Below are 20981 nucleotides of genomic sequence, written 5' to 3'. Positions count from 1 at the left end.
TCAGGCCGGAAAAGGAGATCCGCGCTGTAGCCGTCAATTGACTATAGCGCGGATCTCAAGTGGTTAATACATTTTATCCATTTGTGATGTTTTGTGGAGTGTGTCAGGGAACTGGGGCAATGATCAGCAAGCTTATTATTTACAGTAAGTCAACATATTTCATGTCTTCTAATAAAACCTCCAACATAATATGAATTCTCTTTAAATGCTCAGTGGGAGGTTACTACTTTATAACAAGAGTTGGCAGTGAGATGCAATACACTACACAGGTGAAGCTCAGGTGTACTAGTACAGACATTAACTACAAGGATGAAGACGTGGAGACAATGCTCGCTCCTTTTCTGTTGTCTTGTCTTTATTGCTGGGGTAAGTACAATTATTTGCTTAACTTTTTATAAGAGTTCTTTTAATGACTGCATATTGGAAGAATACAGTATAGTTGGGCAAAGACATTATTGATTGAATCATTTTTTTCTTTGAAATTCTTTGAAAACAAAAATTCACTCCTTAGTCTAGCCCCTTATTTTCCTATCCTAACTTCCTTTCTCTTGGCCATTCCTTTCCCCCCCTTACCCTTAGCCCTTGTACACACGGTCGGAGATTCCGACAACCAAATCCGTCGGATTTTGCCCAACGGATTTTGTCCGAAACTGTTGTATACACACGGTCGGACAAAGTTGTCGGAAAATCCGACGTGATGACGTTATTTCGTTACGACGGGACTACGTTCACGCTAGTAGCCAATAGCTTTGGTGTAGGAATTTGATCTGAGCATGCGTGGCACTTTGTCCGATCGGAATTCTCTACACATGATTGGAGTATGTCCGATCGGAGCATTTTGTCTGAAAATTTTACCAACAAGTTGGAAAACTTGGTCCGTCGGAGTATCCGATGTAGACCACACACAGTCAGAATATCTGACAAAATGGTCCGATCGGACACATTCCGTCTGAATCTCCGACCGTATGTACAAGGGCTAACAATTTTCCTTCACTCTCCACTTAGTTTAACCTCTTCTTAAAACCGCCTTTTACCCTTTTTATAGCTCAGGCTTCCCTTCTCACCTGCAAAGTTTTTTCCTCTCTGTTTCTTGCAGTGTCTCAATACCTGAGAATGCAACTTTACCCATTTAATTTATTTTCCTTTACCAAGGAAACTTCATGGTTTTTAAATAGCCACTATGGCCAATTTAATCCAAATAGGAATGTCACGCTTTTATCCCCTTAAAGAGGAAGTAAACCCTCTCTAAAAAAAAAAAAAAAAAAAAAAAAAAAAAAAAAACACACTGCAGGAAAAAGGCATCATGAGCTAGTATGCATAGCATACTAGCTCATTAAGAATTACTTACCTGAGATCGAAGCTCCCGAAGCAACCCGCGTTCACCTCCTCCGTTGCCGCCATATCTCTTGGAGTGACTTCCAGGTATCGCTGCTCTGGCGCTTTGACTGGCTAGAGCAGCATGCGTGTGGGAGACAGCCAGTGACTGCATTATTGCCTTCCCTAACGGCATGCGCCGTAGACATCAGTGCCCGTTTTTAGGAAAATATTTCTTGCACCTACAGGTAAGCCTTAATCTAGGCTTACCTGTAGGTTAAAGTGGTCTATAAGGGTATACAACCACTTTAATACAAATAACAGTAGCTATACATTCTTCTGTGGCATTCACCCTTTGCGTGACGTCACAACCACATCGTGACGTCATGCGTAGGGATGGGATAGGCGCTTCATATTGACGTAGACAGCATGAACTCACTGCTTGTTGGAGATGAGCACTGTTATTTTATTTGTTTATGTGAGTATCCTGTATTATATTATAATAAATATGCCGATTGTTTAAAAACTATTACACCATGGTACTCCCCCTCTGAGAGACAAAGACGCAAAAGAGAAATAAGGACCCATTGTGACAACTATCCAGGGATATGGGGAAAAGAACCTAATACATCCAGTGTTTTTGTGTATATGCAAGGTAAGGGGCCACTACCTATCAGTGTGTGTTTGCACGAAGTGGAGAAACACCTGGATGCTTTCACCTTTTCTGGAATTATTGCATATTTTTGCACAGCGAAGCACTTGCACTTAGGAAGATTTTTCACTATATGCATGGTTGAACGCTAATATACTTATATGCTGATTTATGCATAGAAGATTTTTTTTTTTTTATAAATAGACTATCACTTATTTTTATTTATAATCTTTATTGGATTTAATTTATCTGTGTGGTATTAATTTATATATCAGCTGCTACACGGCTGTTTATATTTGCACAGGTTAGGTTCACAGAACGCTGAACTTTTTTCCTTTTTTTTTGCATGATATCACTATTTATACACCCCCTTTGTGTATTATATACATACCATTGCATATTTTTTTTTTTATATTATTCACTCTGCACTTTATTGCGGATTTTTGCACGGACTTTTTATTGTTTACATTTGTAATATTTGCACAGATGATATTTTGCATTTTTTGCATTTTTCGCACAATGTGATATGTTTTTTCTGATGTCACGTAGCACTTTAATAGTAAGGTGAAAATACTGATACTACTTTGTGTATAGGATCGTATTATACCTTAATTTATACTCTAACTTTACCACCTTCCTTGCTTTCCTATATCTGTTGCATCCTGCAACCACTGGCTCTTTACCAGGACTGCGGATTTTAGTAACATATCTCCCACATCTTCATATTGTTTATCCTATTTTTTTACTCTGTAGAATAGCGCAACACCACCCTCTTAATCTAATATCACTTGTAGTGGATACGGTTTGATCCACATTCGGTGTTTCCACCAGTTCCTTTTATTGTTACTTTTTTACATGGTAGCGCAGGAATATTTATTTATGACATAATTCACCCTTTGGATACCTGGGGTGTAGACAACTTTTTACTATCTGTAAGACATAATCATCAAAATTAAAAGAAAGAAATACTTGAAATATATCACTCTGTGTGTAATAAATCTATATAAAATATGAGTTAAAAACCATGCTCATCCCTAATTGTCATCACATGATTTTTACATATACTTCTGAGTTTCTCTTTCAAAAGACAAGGATCGTCCAAAATGTAAATGTGATAAGAGCAGAATGCATACATCAGTAAAGCTACTTTCACACTGGGGTGTTGGGGCTTCAGCGGTAAAGTGAAGCTATTTTTATCTGCGCTTTAACGTTGTTTTTGCAGAGGTTTTCGGTCACTAGCAGGATGCTTTTAAAACCTGTTAGTGGCTGAAAAAGGGTTAAAACCACCCGCAAAGAGCAGGTGAAGGAGCGTTTTGCCGGCGGTTCGGCAGCGCTGCCCATTGATTTCAATGGGCAGGGGCGCTTTATGAGCAGTGTATACACCGCTCCTACAGGGCTGCAAAGATGCTGCTTGCAGGACTTTTTTTTACCATCCTGCCAGCGCACCGCTCCAGTGTGAAAGCACTTGGGCTTTTACACTGGAGTGAGAGGAGAGGCTCTTTACAGATGCTATGCAGGCAATATTTTTAGCACTATAGCGCCTGTAAAGTGCCTCAGTGTGAAAGCAGCCTAAAAAAAATAAAAAATAAAAAATTTGTGATCTTTTCTGAATCCTGAAAAGGTCTGTTTGATGTGACCCTCACTAAAGGGCTTTTGACCACCAATTTTAAAAAAAGTTTCTCTCTCAAAAGACCACGACTGTCCAAAATTTACAAGCGTGTTAAATAAGTCATGCAGGCCAAGGTTATCTGCTACAATTGTTCATGCATTCTCAGCTGGCAATACACTAGTAGATTTTTGAATGAACGTTCATATAAACATTTGTAGGAAAATTTGTACAAAAATTCTCAGTACATTTGACAACTTGATGAATGTCATTCCAAAGTACTTCAACATTTTGTTTTCATTTAACATCGCATTTTGGAATGAATAGAACTTACCGAACAAGAATACACTGTATGAAAAAAATAAAATCCATGCCGTACCTTCAAATTTTCTCATCACTGCAGTCAAAAATGAATGTTTGACCCCATTAATGATAATAAAATCAAACGAACATGCTTAGAACCAAAAATTTGGAACACAATTCTAGTAGTACATGGCCAGCCTAAAACTAAGCAGAAGTGCAAAGTATTCAGCCTAATAGTAGCCATGCACATAGAAATATGTAATTGAACAACCTAACAAACACAGTATTGTTCCACACTTTGCAGTTAACTAGAGAAATAGTGATTGCAAAATACGATCTATATCAATCATAAATATAAATGATCAATTAAAACTGATTGTATATTCAATCTGTATTAGAATTGGTTCCCTGACACCCGCACTTGATTAATAAGTGATCAGCAAAATTCCACTGTGCCTGATTGACTTTGGAAAGTTGAAAATGGATCAGGAGGTCGCAAATGGGAGGGGGGTCTCTGGTTTACAATTTTTATTTTTAGTTTGATTCAGGTTATTCACACGTGTGAGAGCATCACAATTATCATGCCTCTGACAATTATGTTCATGGGAACTTCCCAGTTGGCAACAGACATAAGAGAAGGCTCAATCGTTATTAAGCATTTAATCATATACAGTAAAGCAGTGGTTCTCAAACGTAGTCCTCAAGTACCCCCAACGGGCCATGTTTTCAGGTTTTCCTTTACTTTGCACAGCTGTTTTAAATCCATATCTATGAAATGGTGTTGATAAGAGCTATTTTATCCAAGGGAAGTTCCCAAAACATGGCCCGTTGGGGGTACTTGGGGACTGAGGTTGAGATCCACTGAAGTAAAGCACCTGTATTTTGAGGTAAAAATTCCTTCTATATCATGCACTTTCACCAAGGACATGAAAGCTGAATTCACATACAGCATAGTAAAAATACACACAGTTTAGTGCTTTATTGCAATTTGTTGTCTATTTGTGTGTTGATGTGCGATTGCTGCATTCCCTTGTATTTCACATTTTCCTGCCCTAAAACAATAAAAAAAAGCTATTACTTTCTGCTGGACATAATGCATGCTGTGTTCAAAAGAGATAAGATGAAATGAAAGTGTGTTTTATTTTATTACTATTAACCACTTGCTCATATATATCCTTTACAGTATTGACCAGAGAAACTGGTCCTGTAAATTTGGTGATAACTCATTAATTAAAATTCCAAATCAATATGTACATTTTTTGTAGACAAAATAGGCTTCCTTTTGGCAACATTGTCTTCAATTTTGTATGCAGTATAATCTATAGACAAAAAGATGTCGAAAAATTATTTTTGTCAGTGTTTGTTTAAAAAAAATTGGTTTAATGTAAAAAAAAAAAAAAGTATACTTTTTAATAGTTTGTCCTATTTAAAATTACACTAAAATTATGTTTGTAGTACAAAGAGTGTTAAAGTTATTTACAAATAAAAAAAAAAGCTATATCTTTCGATTTGTGCGGGGTTTTTTTTGTTTTTTTTTATGCAGCAATACAAAATAGAATGAAAACAAAATAAAATGAAAATGAATAATAATAAAAAAAAATTACAGTTCAATACTTGTCCCCAAGATACAACTGAAAATTAGATGAAATATCTTGAGCCCACGTTCACACCTGCCCGTTTTGACATGCGATTTGACAATTCGCTCCGTCCGAATCTGTGCGACATAACCACTCTGATTCCCAAGTAGTTCTTGCACTACTTTTGACGACTTCAGGGGCAATTTCAATAGACACCTGTGCAGGAACCCGGATCATCATAATTTGTCCCCCTCAGATTAAAAGGTCAAAAAGTGCAGGATGAAGTGTCCTAGGTGAAGAGGGTCTGCCAAACTCCTCTAAGACGGTCACACTTGAAAATGGCAATTGCGTTCCAAAAAGCAGGAATAGGACAAAAACTCCCCTACAGCGGCAATGGGTTCCAAATAGCAGAAGGAAAACATTTAAAAAACTGAACAAACTCATACAAAAACCTACAAAAAGAACCAAATCCTCATTTGTATGAGTTTGTTCTATTTTTAAATGTTTTCCTTCCACTATTTGAAGCGCATTTCCGCAGCAGGGGAGGAGTTTTTTGTCCCCTTCCTCCTTTTTGGAACGCAATTGCCGTAATTGCAAAAGGCTCAGCCCTGTCCCTTATATAAAGAGCGAGGTCAGACCCCAGCCATACCCCTGATGACGTCATTGATGACGAACTACGTAGTGGAGTCGTGATGTGTGACGTCATCGCGCATCTGGAAATAGTAGTTATTTTGTTGGTTGGAAACATTGGAAGTTATCTACAGATATGATTTTTTTAATCCATATTCATGTGAGTTCATGACTTTAAACATAATAAAGAGTGTTTTAAATGCTAAACTATAAAATGCACTTTCTGCTTTCGCTTGCCTAATCTGGGAGTTCTTTGAGTATTGCATCAGAAGTTTTAAAGTGTACCGGTCTGAGAGGAGTTTGGCGGACCATCTTCACCAGGGGTTTTTGTGACCAGGACAATTAATTCATACTGCGTTTTTTGACTTTTCCTCTGAGAGGGGTCAAATTATGATGGTAAGAGGCAGTGTGATTGGGCAAAGATAATGGGTTTCCTTTGCTGTACCCCATTCTCTGAACTGCACACCAGCTTTTGAACACTCCCAGGATAACCTTTATGTGGACTCTTAATACTCTTATGCCGCATACACACGACCGGACATTTCAACATCAAAGGTCCGACGGAACGATTCCGGCAGACCATTCGATCGTGTGTGGGCTGCAGCGGACTTTTGATTTGCAAAAATCCGACAGACTTTAGAAATGGAACATGTTTCAAATTTTTCCGCCGCAACTCTGCCGGACCCAGTTCCTACCGAGAAATCCACTCGTGTGTATGCTAGTCCGACGGACAAAAACCGACGCGAGGGCAGCTATTGGCTACTGGCTATGAACTTCCTTATTCTAGTCCGGTCGTACGTCATCACGTTCGAATCTGTCGGACTTTGGTGTGAATGTGTGTGGCCAAGTCCGTTCATTCGGAAAGTCCGTCAGAACTCTGTCAGAACTCTGTCAGAACTCCGCCGAAAGTCTGTCGGACCTAGTCCCTCGAAAAGTCCGGTCGTGTGTACGCGGCAATAGGCAAAAATTAGGTGTGTACAGGGGTGCAACCCCCCCTTACCCTACAATGGCAGACTATAACGGCCACAGAGAGGAGACATGTTAAAATTTACATAATGTTATTATAAAACTTTAAAATCTATTAAGCAAAAAAAAAAAAACTCTCCAAACATAGGGAGGAACTACAAAACGAAATTCAAAAGAAGTGGTCGGATGTTGTCTGTACAGTCATTGTTTCGCCAAGAGAACTGGCATCTTCACATGTAGACATGTAGTTGATTTTAGATTTACCAGTCAGACCCATTAGTCGGCCAGTCAACCCAAACGCCTGGGGCGGGCATAGGAACACACAAGGCAGGATCAAACCACAGAACAAGCGATGAAATAATGCAGTGGTCTTGGCTACAGCAGCAGTACATATGGCAACAGGCAGGATAGCGAGGGAACAGGGGCCACGCAGTTCATAAATTTCCAGAATCATATTAATCTTGTTAATGGAATTGGGATCACATTCACAAAGTCAGACTAGGTTGCACAGCCCATCACGCCCGCTGCCAAAAGGAGCCACTCTTTTACTTTTTATTTATTAAGACATATTTTTGGAAGCCTCTTTGCATAGTGTAATTAGGGCTCCTTTATTAGCGCTGCACTGTTTTTTTTATATGTTATATTTATTTTGTTTTCTAGCCGTATTGTATCAGTACCTTCATTTTAATAATTGAAGTAAAAATAACCGATTGAATTTATGTACAGTACAACCAGTGACAATGATCGCCAACACAAACAGGGAGATTAACTTACACAAGGAGGACAAAGATGGGGACATCGTCTAATGGGGAGGGGGGAGTATTTAGCGCTGGTATTTTTAATACCAATGCTAGAGTATTTTTCTAAATTTAAAGTTGTCTGAAGCTGCAGTTTGGCTCAGACTAATTATACCAAAGTTCTGGTTTCTGTACCAGTTCAGCTGGGTTGCGTTGGCTTTCCACTTGACCATGGGTGTGGCTGTCACCACTGGTAAGTGTTGGAAATGCAACAGGCTGAATGCATTGAATACCCTTTTACTCGCAAATAGCCCAGTGGGAGTGGATTCTGGGTGGGGTTACTTAAGGTACTGACGCCATTTTTTTGGGGGGTTCTTGCCCAGGGTTTGCTATCTCGACTTCATGGCTCTCCTGGCCTGGGGTGTGTGCTGCCTGTTCATGCATCTCGGGCCGGCTGGCCCGAGGCTTTGCAACTGAAAGGGTAGGCCCAGGGGTGGTCCTGTGCTGTCTTGCCTGCAGGGAGAAGCCAAGTGACTGGAGGATCAAGGGGAGGACTTTTCCAGGAGAGGACCGAGCGCCAAGGCTGGTATCTCTGGAAGAGCCTGGAGACTTAGTTGGAGGACGCAACCAGGGTCGCCTACCGCGCGGTATCGCCGGATCGACTGAAGGAAAGTGGTACTGTGTGACAACTCTTTAGTATTTTTTAACAAGCCTTTTCCTGGTTTTGCTTTCCTGTGGCAGAAGATCGCATAACAATTTCATTTAAATTGACAAGTCTGTGGCAGAGACTTTGTTGGAGCATCACACCGGCTGCTAGGTCAGTGAGAGAGGCCTATCAGGTGATTGATAGATCCAGTCTGTGGAAGCTGTTGTCCTCTGGATGAAAGAAATATCTCTAACCCGCAGTTAACAGGTACCTGAACACTCCTTAACCCTCTATCCCTCTATTGCAAAACTGTTTGTTTACCACTATTAAATCTTGGAAAAAGGACTAAGTGTTGGGACTAACATTCTTCTAAAGGATTTGTATTTTTGTCTATACAGTCCTGAGAATTACAAGGCTGTGCCACACAAGACAATCTTGGCAGTGCAGAAGAGCTGATTTTTATCTGCTGCATTTCAGTAACACTAATGCCGCGTACACACAGCCAGACATTCCGTCAGACTAGGTCCGACGGAATGTATGTGGGATAGTGTGTGGGATAGTCTGATAGTTTTTCTTTAAAAAAAATCAGACGGACCTAGAAATAGAACATGTTTCAAATCTGTCCAACGGACTCAATTCCTATCGGGAAAACCATTTGTCTGTATGCTGGTCCGACAGACCAAATATGACGCAAGGGCAGCTATTGGCTACTGTCACAGATCATCTGTGGAGCTGATCTGTGTCTCACCTTTACCGCAGTAGGTCGGCTGGCATCTCTTGTTCCACTAGCTGGTGTTCAGCTCTGTGCACTCTGCAGCTATGGGTGTCGCCTCCCATCACTTGTTGCCTAATATATGTTTCCTTCCTGCTACTTCTTGTCCAGCCCCTCATGTGCTTCTCTATTTAAATCCCTTTCTAACCAGCCACTATTGCTTGAGCAACATTTGTTTCTGAGCTCCCGTGTGTAACCTGTTTTACCTGACCTCTTGTGAACTGATCTCTTGTCTACCAACCTGGCTTGTTCTGGTTACGGTGTCTGCAGCCCTCCCTGACCTTGGCTCACTATCCGGCTCTCCTTCGCTTCATCCATCCATCCTTGTCTAGCAGTGTCTTCTGGTACTTCCCTAGCGAGCAGGGTGAACCCGGGGGTCGTGACCTGGGGTCAGCACGCAGCTAAGTTCAAACCTTCGTGATAGGGTCCCTGGCGGAAAACCGGCTGGCTCTTAGATTCCACGCCCTGGGGGATCCTGTGTCACCTGCTCGCCTGTGGGTTCACTGTAAGTAGTACCGTGACAGCTACTGGCTATTGAACTTCCTTTTTCTAGTCCCGTCATATGTCATCACGTTCAAGAAGCTCTCTCTAATGAGCCTGCCTTAGCACATAAGTACTGCAGCACAACTGATTGGCTAGGATTCATTTTCTGCTCATTTGTTTATTTTACCACATAGATAGTTATAGGATTACTGCATTTCACCGATCTACTTTTGTAAGTTTTATTCCCAAGAATACATTTTGTATATTGTTCAAACGTATTACGCTATGGTGGTCCCTTTCTCTTTTCGGAGCCATTTCTGACAGCGTACGGACCTTGTTTGGTGGACGCAGCTTTCAACTATATGTGGTCCTTATCCGAGGTGTGGATATCTGCAAGCGTAGAGGCCCTAGGCTGGGTTTAGCTGATCGCTTTTATTGCTTGCTATTTGGTAATCACAATCTACTTCTGGGTGATCGGGCACACTTTTGGAGTTCATGCATGTGCACTGCGGTGTTTATAATTCAGAGACTTTATGATTTTTTTTTTTATTTGTGATCACGTTATCTGGCCTTAATTGGTCTGACACAATATATGGACTATTTGTAATTTAATTTTAATCTTTATATTTTTAGTTTGTATAGCGCAGCTTTTTTTGATTGTATTAATATCTTTTGTGTTATCGCACTGTATTGCTGCTGCTCTTTTTAGCTTTTATTTTTTTCATTTCTACCAGCGCAGTTACATTTTTGTTTTTTTTATATGTATAAGAATACATATCGGCCTAAACTGAGGATAACATTTTTTTAAATATATTTTTGGGGGGTATTTGCTATAGCAAAAAGTTAAAAATATTGAGTTTTTTTCAAAATAGCACAAAAAATAAAAATGCAGAGGTGATTAAATACCATCAAAAGAAAGCTCTATTCATGGGAATAAAAGGACATCAATTTTGTTTGGGTGCAATGTTGCACGGCCGCGCAATTGTCAGTTAAAGCGGCGCAATGCTGAATCGCAAAAAGTGCTCTGGTCAGGAAGGGGGTAAAATCTTTCAGGGTGGAAGTGGTTAATGAGTGGCCACATGTCTTGTTGAACTCCCTTCTGCAAAAACGTTATATCCCTATTGTGGGGTCACCAGTATGGTATTTGTATATTGAAATCATATCCCCTCTCAAGCGTCTTCTCCAGAGAGAATAAGTTCAGTGCTCACAACCTTTCCTCATAACTAATATCCTCCAGACCCTTTATTAGCTTTGTTGCCCTTCTTTGTACTCGCTCCATTTCCAGTACATCCTTCCTGAGGACTGGTGCCCAGAACTGGACAGCATACTTCAGGTGCGGCCGGACCAGAGTCTTGTAGAGTGGGAGAATTATCGTTTTATCTCGGGAATTGAGCCCCTTTTTAATGCATGCTAATATTCTGTTTGTTTTGTTAGCAGCAGCTTGGCATTGCATGCCATTGCTGAGCCTATCATCTTAGAGGACCCCCAGGTCCTTTTCCATCCTAGGTTCCCCCAGAGGTTCTCCCCCCAGTGTATAGATTGCATTCGTATTTTTGCCACCCAAATGCATTATTTTACATTTTTCTACACTGAACCTCATTTGCCATGTAGTTGCTCACCCCATTAATTTGTTCAGATCTTTTTGCAAGGTTTCCACATCCTGCGGAGAAGTTATTGCCCTGCTTAGCTTAATACAAATATTAAAATACAAATACAGAGATTGAACTGTTTATCCCATCCTCCAGGTCATTTATGAACACATTAAATAGAATTGGTCCCAGCACAGAACCCTACTACTTTGTAAACTTTAAACAAAAATAAAGGTGACTGTGTCAGTTTTAAAAATACTTGCTGTTGGAAGTCTGCTTGTACATCCTCCCGAGTCCCGAAGTCTGAAGATTACCATTTACTCCATGCAAGGTGATCTGAAACATAGCAAACCCCTACATCTGATGGATGATGAGGGCAGCACTCTAATCAGACAGGAAAAAATTAAGAGGTGTTGAAAGCTTTGGTAAAAGCCACTGCGACCCAACAACATGCAACTGTCACCAGTGGTGGCTGATGCCAAACATTTTTGGGGGAGGGGGGGGTGGCAAAACAATCCAACCCCCCCCCGGTCAGTGGGTCAGATTGACCACCCGCACTCCCCCACCGTCTGTCAATCACCAGCCCCTCACTTATGCTATCTAGGTCACAGCCAGTGTTTCCTCCGGGCAGCAGCTTCACTCAGCATCTTCTTCTCCTTGGCTTCATGGTAGCTTCCCCTGTGTCTCCTCCTCCTCTATCTCTTCTCCTCCAATTCTCCTCTTGACCAGTTGGGTCTCATGATCCACTTCCTGATTGACCAGGAGGAGATTTACAAACTCAATAGTGAATATTTATTTGCTATTGTCATGCAAGTAGGTGTGCTTGAGGCACAGTGTTCTGCACCCTGAGCTCACCCTTTTTTAAAGCCAATTAGAGTCTCAGGCTCTTGTGTTTCTAAAAAAAAAAAAAAAAAAAAAAAACCCATTGGAATCCATGCATCTGGCACCCTGCATGTAGATTGGGGGCGTCGCCCCTGCTCCCCGTATGGACGGGCTGCCGCTGACTGTGACCCAGCAGCATGCTACAGCAGTATTGCAAGAAACAAATAGCCAACATATTGAAACAACTCACAAACATGCTGAAGTGTTGAAGCTGTTGTCTGACCAGATTGGTGCAGTAAATGGAGAGAGGTGTCCTGTAAGAGGTGGCCCAACACTTGGCAAAGTTAAGTCAGGTGGGTACATGCAGAAAATGATAGCGGCAGATGATATGAAAGCCTTTATTACCATTTTGCGGGAATTGCTGAACAAGAAAGGTGGCAGAGAGAGCAGTGGGTGAGGTTTATTGTACCCTTTCTGGGTGCTGAACCCCAAAATTCTTACCACTGGGTGTATACAACCAAAAAGTCCCCGCTCTCCTAAATGTTTTCGTATCTTTTTCATCTTACCAGAAAATGCCTGTGACCAAAGGTCCTCTCAGCTCTGGAGGCAGTGGAGCATGTTGTTATGGACCACTATCTGTGAACAATACCTGTCACTCTCAGGAAGTGGGTAAGCCACAGAAACCCTAAGGGCAGAACAACTTGTGGAAATGATAGAGAGGTATACTGGTGCTGAGGACCTTTTCGGTACTGAACTTGCAGTTTTGCAGAGTTCCTGATAAGACTGTTCACAGGGGTTAAAGGCCCAGGGAAAAGTTATAAGATTCTAGTAAAAAGTCAAGGAAGTGTAGGCCAAATAGATCAGGAGTCAGGGCCAGGGTGCCTTTGGAATACTGGGTACAGAACCCATAAAATGTTTTAATTTAAATGGGTGAGGACATATTATAACTAGTGCAGTATTATAGCGCTTATATAAAGAAGCTCATCTGTTTGCTCAGGTGGTGTGTACTGCAGAATACCAAGAAAGCCTTGCAAAACAAATGTCTTTTTTTTAGTTGATAAATCCAGTTAGGTTTCATTTACACTTGCTTCGACTTTATCACCCATTAAAGTGCCTACTGCAGGGATATGCAATTGGCGGATCTCCAGCTGTTGCAAAACTACAAGTCCCATCATGCCTCTGCCTCTGGGTGTCATGTTTGTGGCTGTCAGAGTCTTGCTATGCCTCATGGGACTTGTAGTTCTGCAACAGCTGGAGGTTCGCTAATTGCATATCCCTGGCCTACTGCTTTAACATGCTTTTTTATGTGTTTTTGATGCTTGCTTCTGTGATGCTTTTTCAAAGCTTTAATGAAGCTTGGCATATGCCCTGTGTGTTGATTTTCTATTTGTTTTTAATGGTCTCCGTAGAACCCTGGCTCAGTAGTAATCCCCAACTTAGTAATACCTCCAGCTCATTAGTACCCCCATTTAGAATATTTCCAGATCATTAGTAGCCCCGCTCAGCAGATCACCAGTTAATTAGTACCCTTGTTCAGCAGATCCTTGGCTCAGTAGTAAGTCCAGCTCTACTGATTATCATGTGTGACATCTGTTAGTTTCTCCTGCTCCGGTCCCTCAGCTCTGCTGATCCTCTACCAGCCAATCCCATCTCTCATCTCCTTCCGCTATAGCATTTCTATGTTGTGCACCACATGTGCTGCCTGCTAATTGCTCTGCCCCAGACCCCGCTTACATTCCTGCTACTTCACAATGCACAACAGATGTGACATCTGCACAAGACACCCAGAATATATACACAGAAACCAGAAATGACTGCCGATGATGTCTTTCTGGTTTGCTTGTCAGTTTCCCATCTTGGATATCTCATACCTCCAAAACAAAGCAAAGCTAACTCTTCTATGAAGGCTTTCGTGATGCATTGAAGCACCAAGAAAGCAACATGGGATATAATTTTTGAAGCAAAGCAAAACAAATGCAATAGTGTGAACAGGACTGTAAGGTAACAATTTTATTTAGTGAGAGGTGCTTTGATTGGCATTCAGGGTGCTCTAAATAAGCATATTAAATGCCAAATGTTGAAGCAAGTGCAAGTGACCTCTAATACCTCATTAGTACCCCCATTCAGCAGATCCCCAGATCATTAGTACCATTGTTCAGCAGATCCCTGGCTCAGTAGTACCTACAGCTCTGCTGATCCCTCACTCAGTAGTAACCTCCAGCTCTGTTGATCCCCCACTCCGTAGTAACCCCAAGCCCTGCTGATCCTCTGGTTTGTTGAACCTCCTCTCTCTCCAGTCCCTGCTCACCTCCTACCATAATGTTCCCATGCTGCACACCATGTGTGACATTGGCTATTTTCTTCTGCCCTGTTTTCCCAGCTCTGAGGATTCTCCACCACTCAGTCCTTTTTTCTCTCCAGTCCCAGCTCACCTCCCGTTATACTGCTCCCATGCTGCTCACCATATGTAAAATCTGCCAGTTTCTCCTGCTGTGGTCCCCTAGCTCTGCTTATACTCTGCCCTGCTCTCTCTCCGTTCCCCTCTCACGTTCCTCTATAGCTTTCCCATGTTGTACATCACATGTGCCATCTGCTATTTACTCTTTTCTGGTCCTGACCCTGCTTACCTTCCTGCATGCTGTACACTAGAGGTGACGTTTGCACCCAACACCCTCAGACTATATACACATGAACTGAAAATGACTACGGATGATGACTTTCTGGTTCATTTGTCAGTTTCCCCATGAATCCTGGTATATCTCATGTTTCCACTGCCTCTAAAACAAAGTAAAGCTAACTTTGAATAAAAGCTCCTCAAAATGCTTCAGCTGCTCATAGGAAGTGTTGTGATAGACTTATGCACTCCAACTAGAGTATATGGTAGAGGTTGCAGTGTCGTGGCACCAGCACCAGTGCCTAAGGCCCAATTTTTCAGCCCCTGTTTAGCAGGGGCATGTAATTACAATTCTTGATATAATATTTCACAGCAGGGCCCGTTCCTGCACCCACCGAGAGTAACTGTGAGGACTTATAGTGTTGTGGCACCAGCACCACAACCACAACCACCAAAGGCCCAATTTTTCTACCACTGTTCAACAATGGCATGTAATTGCAATTCTTGATATAATCGTTCACAGCAGGGCGCTCCAGCGCCCACCAAGAGTCACTTTGAGGGCTTACAGTGTTGTGGCAACACCAACACCTTAGGCCCCCATTTCTGCAGAGCATATAAGGCAGGCCCCTACTTTCAAACATCCAACTTACAAATGTCTCCTACTTGCAAACGGAAGGAGATAACAGGAAGTGAGATGAAAAAAGACAGCGGCAAAAAAAATTATACAGGGGTGATAACCCTTCCCTATGTTTTCCAAAAAGCTTAAAAATAGATTTTTTGACTGGAGCTACACTTTAAAAATGTACCAGTTCAAAATAACAAACAGATTCTACTTAACACAACAAACCTACACAGTCCCTGTCTTGTTTGCACCGCCTGTATACTGCTGTTGAGAGTATATAGGGCCTGGGGGCCCCACGCCTTTCTTTTTTTTTTATTTGGGTACGGTGTTCCCCTTAATATCTGTACAAGGCCCAAAGGGGCTGGTAATGGGCAAGGGGGCTACCCATGTCATTTTTCTCAATGATTTTCATCCGTATTGCCGGTGCCAGACATTACATTAAAACCGCAAGCAGTTTTAAATTACCTTTTTTCCGTTAAATGTCATTTTGTGCAGGGACTGTTCTAAACACGAGAAACATGTGGCACTTCACAGGCATACTATAGACACTCCCCAGGCACGATATTTAAAGGAATATTTCACTTTTTTCACTTTAATCGTCATTAAAATCATTTTAGGCATTGACCCATGTCTCCTGGGGAAGGAGCCTGATCCCCAAAACCTTTTTAGGACAAGATCTTGCATATTAGTCATTAAATTAAATTAGCACTTTTTATTTTGAAAGTTCGAGTCCCATAGACTTCAATGGGGTTCTAAAGTTTGCATGAATTTTTGGTCCGTTCGAAAGTTCTGGTGCGAACCGAACCGGGGGGGGGGGGGGGGTTCGGCTCATCCCTACTACTGATAGTGGGTGACTAATTGCTGGATGAGCCCCTCCCTGGACAGAAACCCGAATTTGGGGGTTTCTGCCACACTAAGGGAGTCCCCATTACTGATATTGCTAAATTAAGTGGGTTGGAGTGATATATGGAGGTTAAAACACCTGGTGGATAGACAGTTTTCTTGCTTCTCCAAAACCCATGGAACGTTCTGTAGAATTGACCTTGCCGTGGGCAACCCAGCCATGCTCCCATCCATCTCGGAAGTGATATATAAGCCCCGCAGTGTATCAGATCACTCTCATCTCATGATCAACTTGATTACTTCCTCACCATCCACACTTCCAAGGCCCCTGTGGAAATTTAATGCCTTCTGGCCGAAACTATTTTTAATTCACAATGAGGCGGAGCAGAGCATGGGGGAATTTCTGGGGAGCCAGGACTTTGTTGATTTACCAGCTACACAGTGGGACGCCTTCAAGGCTTACTTGAGGGGATTGCTCGTAAATTAAATCAATAAGGTAAAAAAGAACTGCTCTGGGCTCAGAGAGGACCCTGAAAAACAGGTAACGGCTCTGGAGGAGATATATGTTAGTACCCTGACAGATTCGGCTGGGGAGGCATGGCAGTCGGCTCAATCTGCTTATGAGCGGCTGCTAGCACAGAAGAAACTTTTATTTTCCAAGTTAGCTTTCTACGAGGAGGGGGAGAGCACAGGGTGCATGCTAGCCAGGATAGCCAATTCCCAGCAATATGCACCCACTATCGGAGCTATCAAAACGACAGAGGGCAGGATAGTGAACTCCCTGACTTAATCTTGGCGGAATTGGCCAGATTCTAGGAGAACCTATATCTTCCGACTGGGCAATACACTTGACCGGAGCTAATGGGATATCTGCAGGCCATTGACTTCCTACAACTTAGGACTGATCAACAAAGGACCCTAGATGCCCCTCTTACCTTGGAGGAGCTGCAGGCAGCATTGGCTGAGTTTTCCAACTGTAAGGCACCTGGGGCAGAGGGGATACCCATAGAGGTATATAAGCATTATGCGGATATACTCCTGCCCAGGCATTTGGCGGTGTTTAATGAGGCCAGGGAGCACCAGGCTTTGCCTTCTTCTATGGCCATGGCTAACATTGTCCTCATATTGAAACCCGGAAAAGGACCCTTTAGACCCTGGCTCATACAGGCCTATATCCCTGCTACAGAGCGATATTAAGCTCCTTGCCAAGATTCTGGCGATTAGACTGAACAGTGTCATCACAAGCATTGTACATCCCGATCAGACTGGTTTTATGCCTAATAAGTCGACGGCTGTCAACTTACGGAGGCTTTACCTTAACTTGCAATCTCCGGAAGAAAACGTAGGGCAGAAGGCTTTGCTCTCACTGGACGCTATGAAGGCATTCAATAGCGTTGAGTGGGAGTATCTATTGGAAGTTCTTCGGCGCTTCGGATTTGGTGACTTGTATATTTCCTGGGTGTGCCTGCTGTACCATAGCCCACAAGCTGCTATTCAAACCTCTGGGGCTGTCACAAACTTTTACTCTAGGAAGGGGCACACGCCAGGGGTGCCCTTTATCACCACTACTTTTTGCGTTAGCCATTAAACCCCTGGCGATAAAGGTAAGAGCCTACCCAGATATCATGGGATTTAAGTATGGTGACAAACAGGAGAAACTAATGCTCTATGCAGACAACACATTGATCTTACTTGGAGATGTGGAGGGCTCTCTTTCAGAAGCTATGGCCACCGTAGGGGAATTCGGTAGGTACTCCGGACTTCTGATAAATTGGTCTAAGCCCCCTCTGATGCTAATTGATGAAGGGGGGAGTCCCCCAACATCTAATACAGTGCCCATAGCTACACCGCTCAAATACTTGGGCATCCAGGTGATGCCCAAAATCAGCAATTACGGAAGATTAAATATCTCCCCACTGCTGCAAAAGTTTAACCACCTCAATACAGTGCACTTACTTACTTTCATGTCTCCCCAAGGCACACAGACTCTGGGACTCTAAGCCCGGGGTCCTTGCATAGGGCCTAGTTGCCTCATTACCAATAGAGACTGATTCACACTGTGAGACTCAAAGCAGATGGTGAGGTCATCAACTCAAGCCACCCGTCTTTCACCCATTGTTAACCACTTCAATACAGGGCAGTTATACACCCTTCCTGACCAGACCAATTTTCAGCTTTCAGCGCTCTCACAGTTTGAATGACAATTACTCAGTCATGCAACACTGTACCCATATGAAACTTGCGTCCTTTTTTCCACACAAATAGAGGTTTATTTTAGTGGTATTTAATCACTAGTGAGTTTTTTTTATTTTTTGTGCTATAAATAAAATGTAAATTTTGTGAAAAAAATGCCTTTTTCTTTGTTTCTGTCATACATTTTTGCTAATTAGTAATTTTTCTTCAGAAATTTTGGCCAAAATGTATACTGCTACATATCTTTGGTAAAAATAACCCACATTAGTGTATATTATTTGGTCTTTGTGAAAGTTATAGAGTCTACAAACTATGGTGCCAATCACTGAAAATTGATCACATCTAATCAGGCCTTCAATACATCAGGTGTATCTCATTTCTTGAGACACTAACAAGTCAGGAAAGTACAAATACCCCCCAAATGACCCCTTTTTAGAAAGTAGACATTCCAAGGTATTAAGTAAGTAGCATGGTGAGTTTTTTTAAGTTGTCATTTTTTTCCCACAATTCTTTGCAAAATGAAGATTTTTTTTATTATTATTTTTTTTTACAAAATTGTCATATTATCAGGTTTCTTGTCACACACAGCATATGCATACAACAAATTACACCCCAAAATACATTCTGCTACTCTTTCCGAGTATGGTGATACCACATGTGTGAGACTTTTACGCAGCCTGGCCACATTCAGAACAACAACATTGAAGTAGTACCTTCAGACGTTGCCTTGGAGTATCAGGACAATGGAACTTCCCATAAAATGACCCCATTTTGGAAAGCAAACACTCCAACGTATAATCTGTGAGACATAATGAGTCTTTTGAATGGTTAATTTTTTTCCAGAAGTTTTTGGAATATGTGGAAAAAAATGAAAACGCTTTTTTTTTTTTTTACACAAAGTTGTCAATTTATAAGATATTTCTAACACATAGCATGTATATAGCAAAAATTACACCCCAAAACACATTCTGCTACTCCTCCCGAGTATGGCGATACCACATATGTAGGACTTTTACACAGCCTGTTCACATAGAGAGGCCGAACATTGAAGTAGTACCTTCAGGCGTTCTAGGAGCATAAATGACACATCTAATTTCATTGCTATCTATTACACTTTTGAAGGTCCTGGAGCACCAGGACAGTGCAATTACCCACAAAATGACCCTGTTTGGGAAAGAAAACACCCCAACGTATATTCTATGAGGCATGGGCTGCAAATAGGTACTCGGGTACTCTGATGGGCTGCAGATAGGTACTCTGGTACTCTGATGGGCTGGTGACAGGTACTTGAGTACTCTGATGGCCTGGTGACAGGTACTTGAGTACTCTGATGGCCTGGTGACAGGTACTTGGGTACTCTGATGGCCTGGTGACAGGTTCTCTGATGGCCTGGTGACTGGTATTTGGGTACTCTGAAGTGCGGTGATAGGTACTCAGGTACTCATATTAACTATGACAGGTACTCTGGTACTCAGATGAACTGTGACAGATACTCAGATGAACTGTAACGGGTACTCGGGTACTCAGATGGACTGGGACAGGTACTCAGATGAACTGTGACAGGTACTCGGTTACTCAGATGGACTGGGACAGGTACTCGGGTACTCTGATGGGCTTTGACAGGCACTCAGGTACTCTGGGCTGTGACAGGTACTCGGGTACTCTGATGGTCCGTAACAGGTACTCAGGTACTCTGATGGGCCGTGACAGGTACTCAGGTACTCTGATGGGCCGTGACAGGTACTCGGGTACTCTGATGGGCCGTGACAGGTACAAGGGTACTCTGATGGGCCGTGACAGGTACTCGGGTACTCTGATGGGCCGTGACAGGTACTCAGGTACTCTGATGGGCCATGACAGGTACAAGGGTTCTCTGATGGGCCGTGACAGGTACAAGGGTACTCCAATGGACCGTGACAGGTACAAGGGTACTCAGATGGACTGTGACAGGTACAAGGGTACTCAGATAGACTGGGACAGGCACTCTGATGGACTGTGAGTGACATATACTATGAGGGGTGGTAACAGGTCCTCTTTATTGGGGGGGCAATCAGTGTGATTGGTGTACACTGTAAGCGGTAACGAGATGTTACCGCAATCTCCTCCTCACACACGATCAGTGTGTGAGGAGGAGAACCCGGTAACATCTTGTTTCCGCGGTTTGTATACATTTTAGTGATCGGTTGTGAAACGATAACAGCCGATCACGTGAGTAAACAGCGTTGGTGACGAGCAGTGTTCCCGGGGAATACGCCGCCACCGACATGCACGCGCAGCACGCTCGCAATTGCGCGCATGCACCGTGCACAGTGGGGGTGTGACCATCTGTGATCGGCCGTGACTTCATTAACCTCTTAAGGACCGATATACGTGGGCACAATCACGTACCTGTATGTGGCTCTTTAAGTGCCCAGCCGTGGGTTGCTCGCATGGCGCCGGTGGAGCGCTCGCGACCCGGTCCTGAGCTCCGTGTCCGCGGAACCCACGGACCCGATCACTGCTGGTGTCCTGCGATCGGGTCACAGAGCTGAAGAATGAAGAGAGGTCTGTGTAAACAAACCTCTCCCCGTGCTTCCTAGTGTGGCTGTCACCGATTGTCTGTTCCCTGTTAT

At 42.6% G+C, this 20981-nt stretch overlaps 1 protein-coding gene across 1 annotated transcript in view; it reads left to right on the top strand.

Moving 5' to 3' along the window:
- The first annotated feature begins 281 nt into the window (after positions 1 to 281).
- Positions 282 to 20981, top strand: part of LOC143961318 (NXPE family member 3-like) — a 245689-nt gene continuing 224989 nt past the window's right edge. The window contains exon 1 of the mRNA XM_077470577.1: positions 282 to 366. Within this exon, the coding sequence (XP_077326703.1) occupies positions 310 to 366 (57 nt within the window). The 5' untranslated portion in view covers positions 282 to 309. The remainder of the gene's footprint in view (positions 367 to 20981) is intronic.

The sequence above is a fragment of the Lithobates pipiens genome, unplaced genomic scaffold (genome assembly GCF_037356315.1).
Source record: "Lithobates pipiens isolate NorthernLeopardFrog02 unplaced genomic scaffold, aLitPip1_a1.2 Scaffold_8, whole genome shotgun sequence".
Classification (NCBI taxonomy): domain Eukaryota; kingdom Metazoa; phylum Chordata; class Amphibia; order Anura; family Ranidae; genus Lithobates; species Lithobates pipiens.
This window is presented reverse-complemented; position numbering and strand designations above follow the sequence as displayed.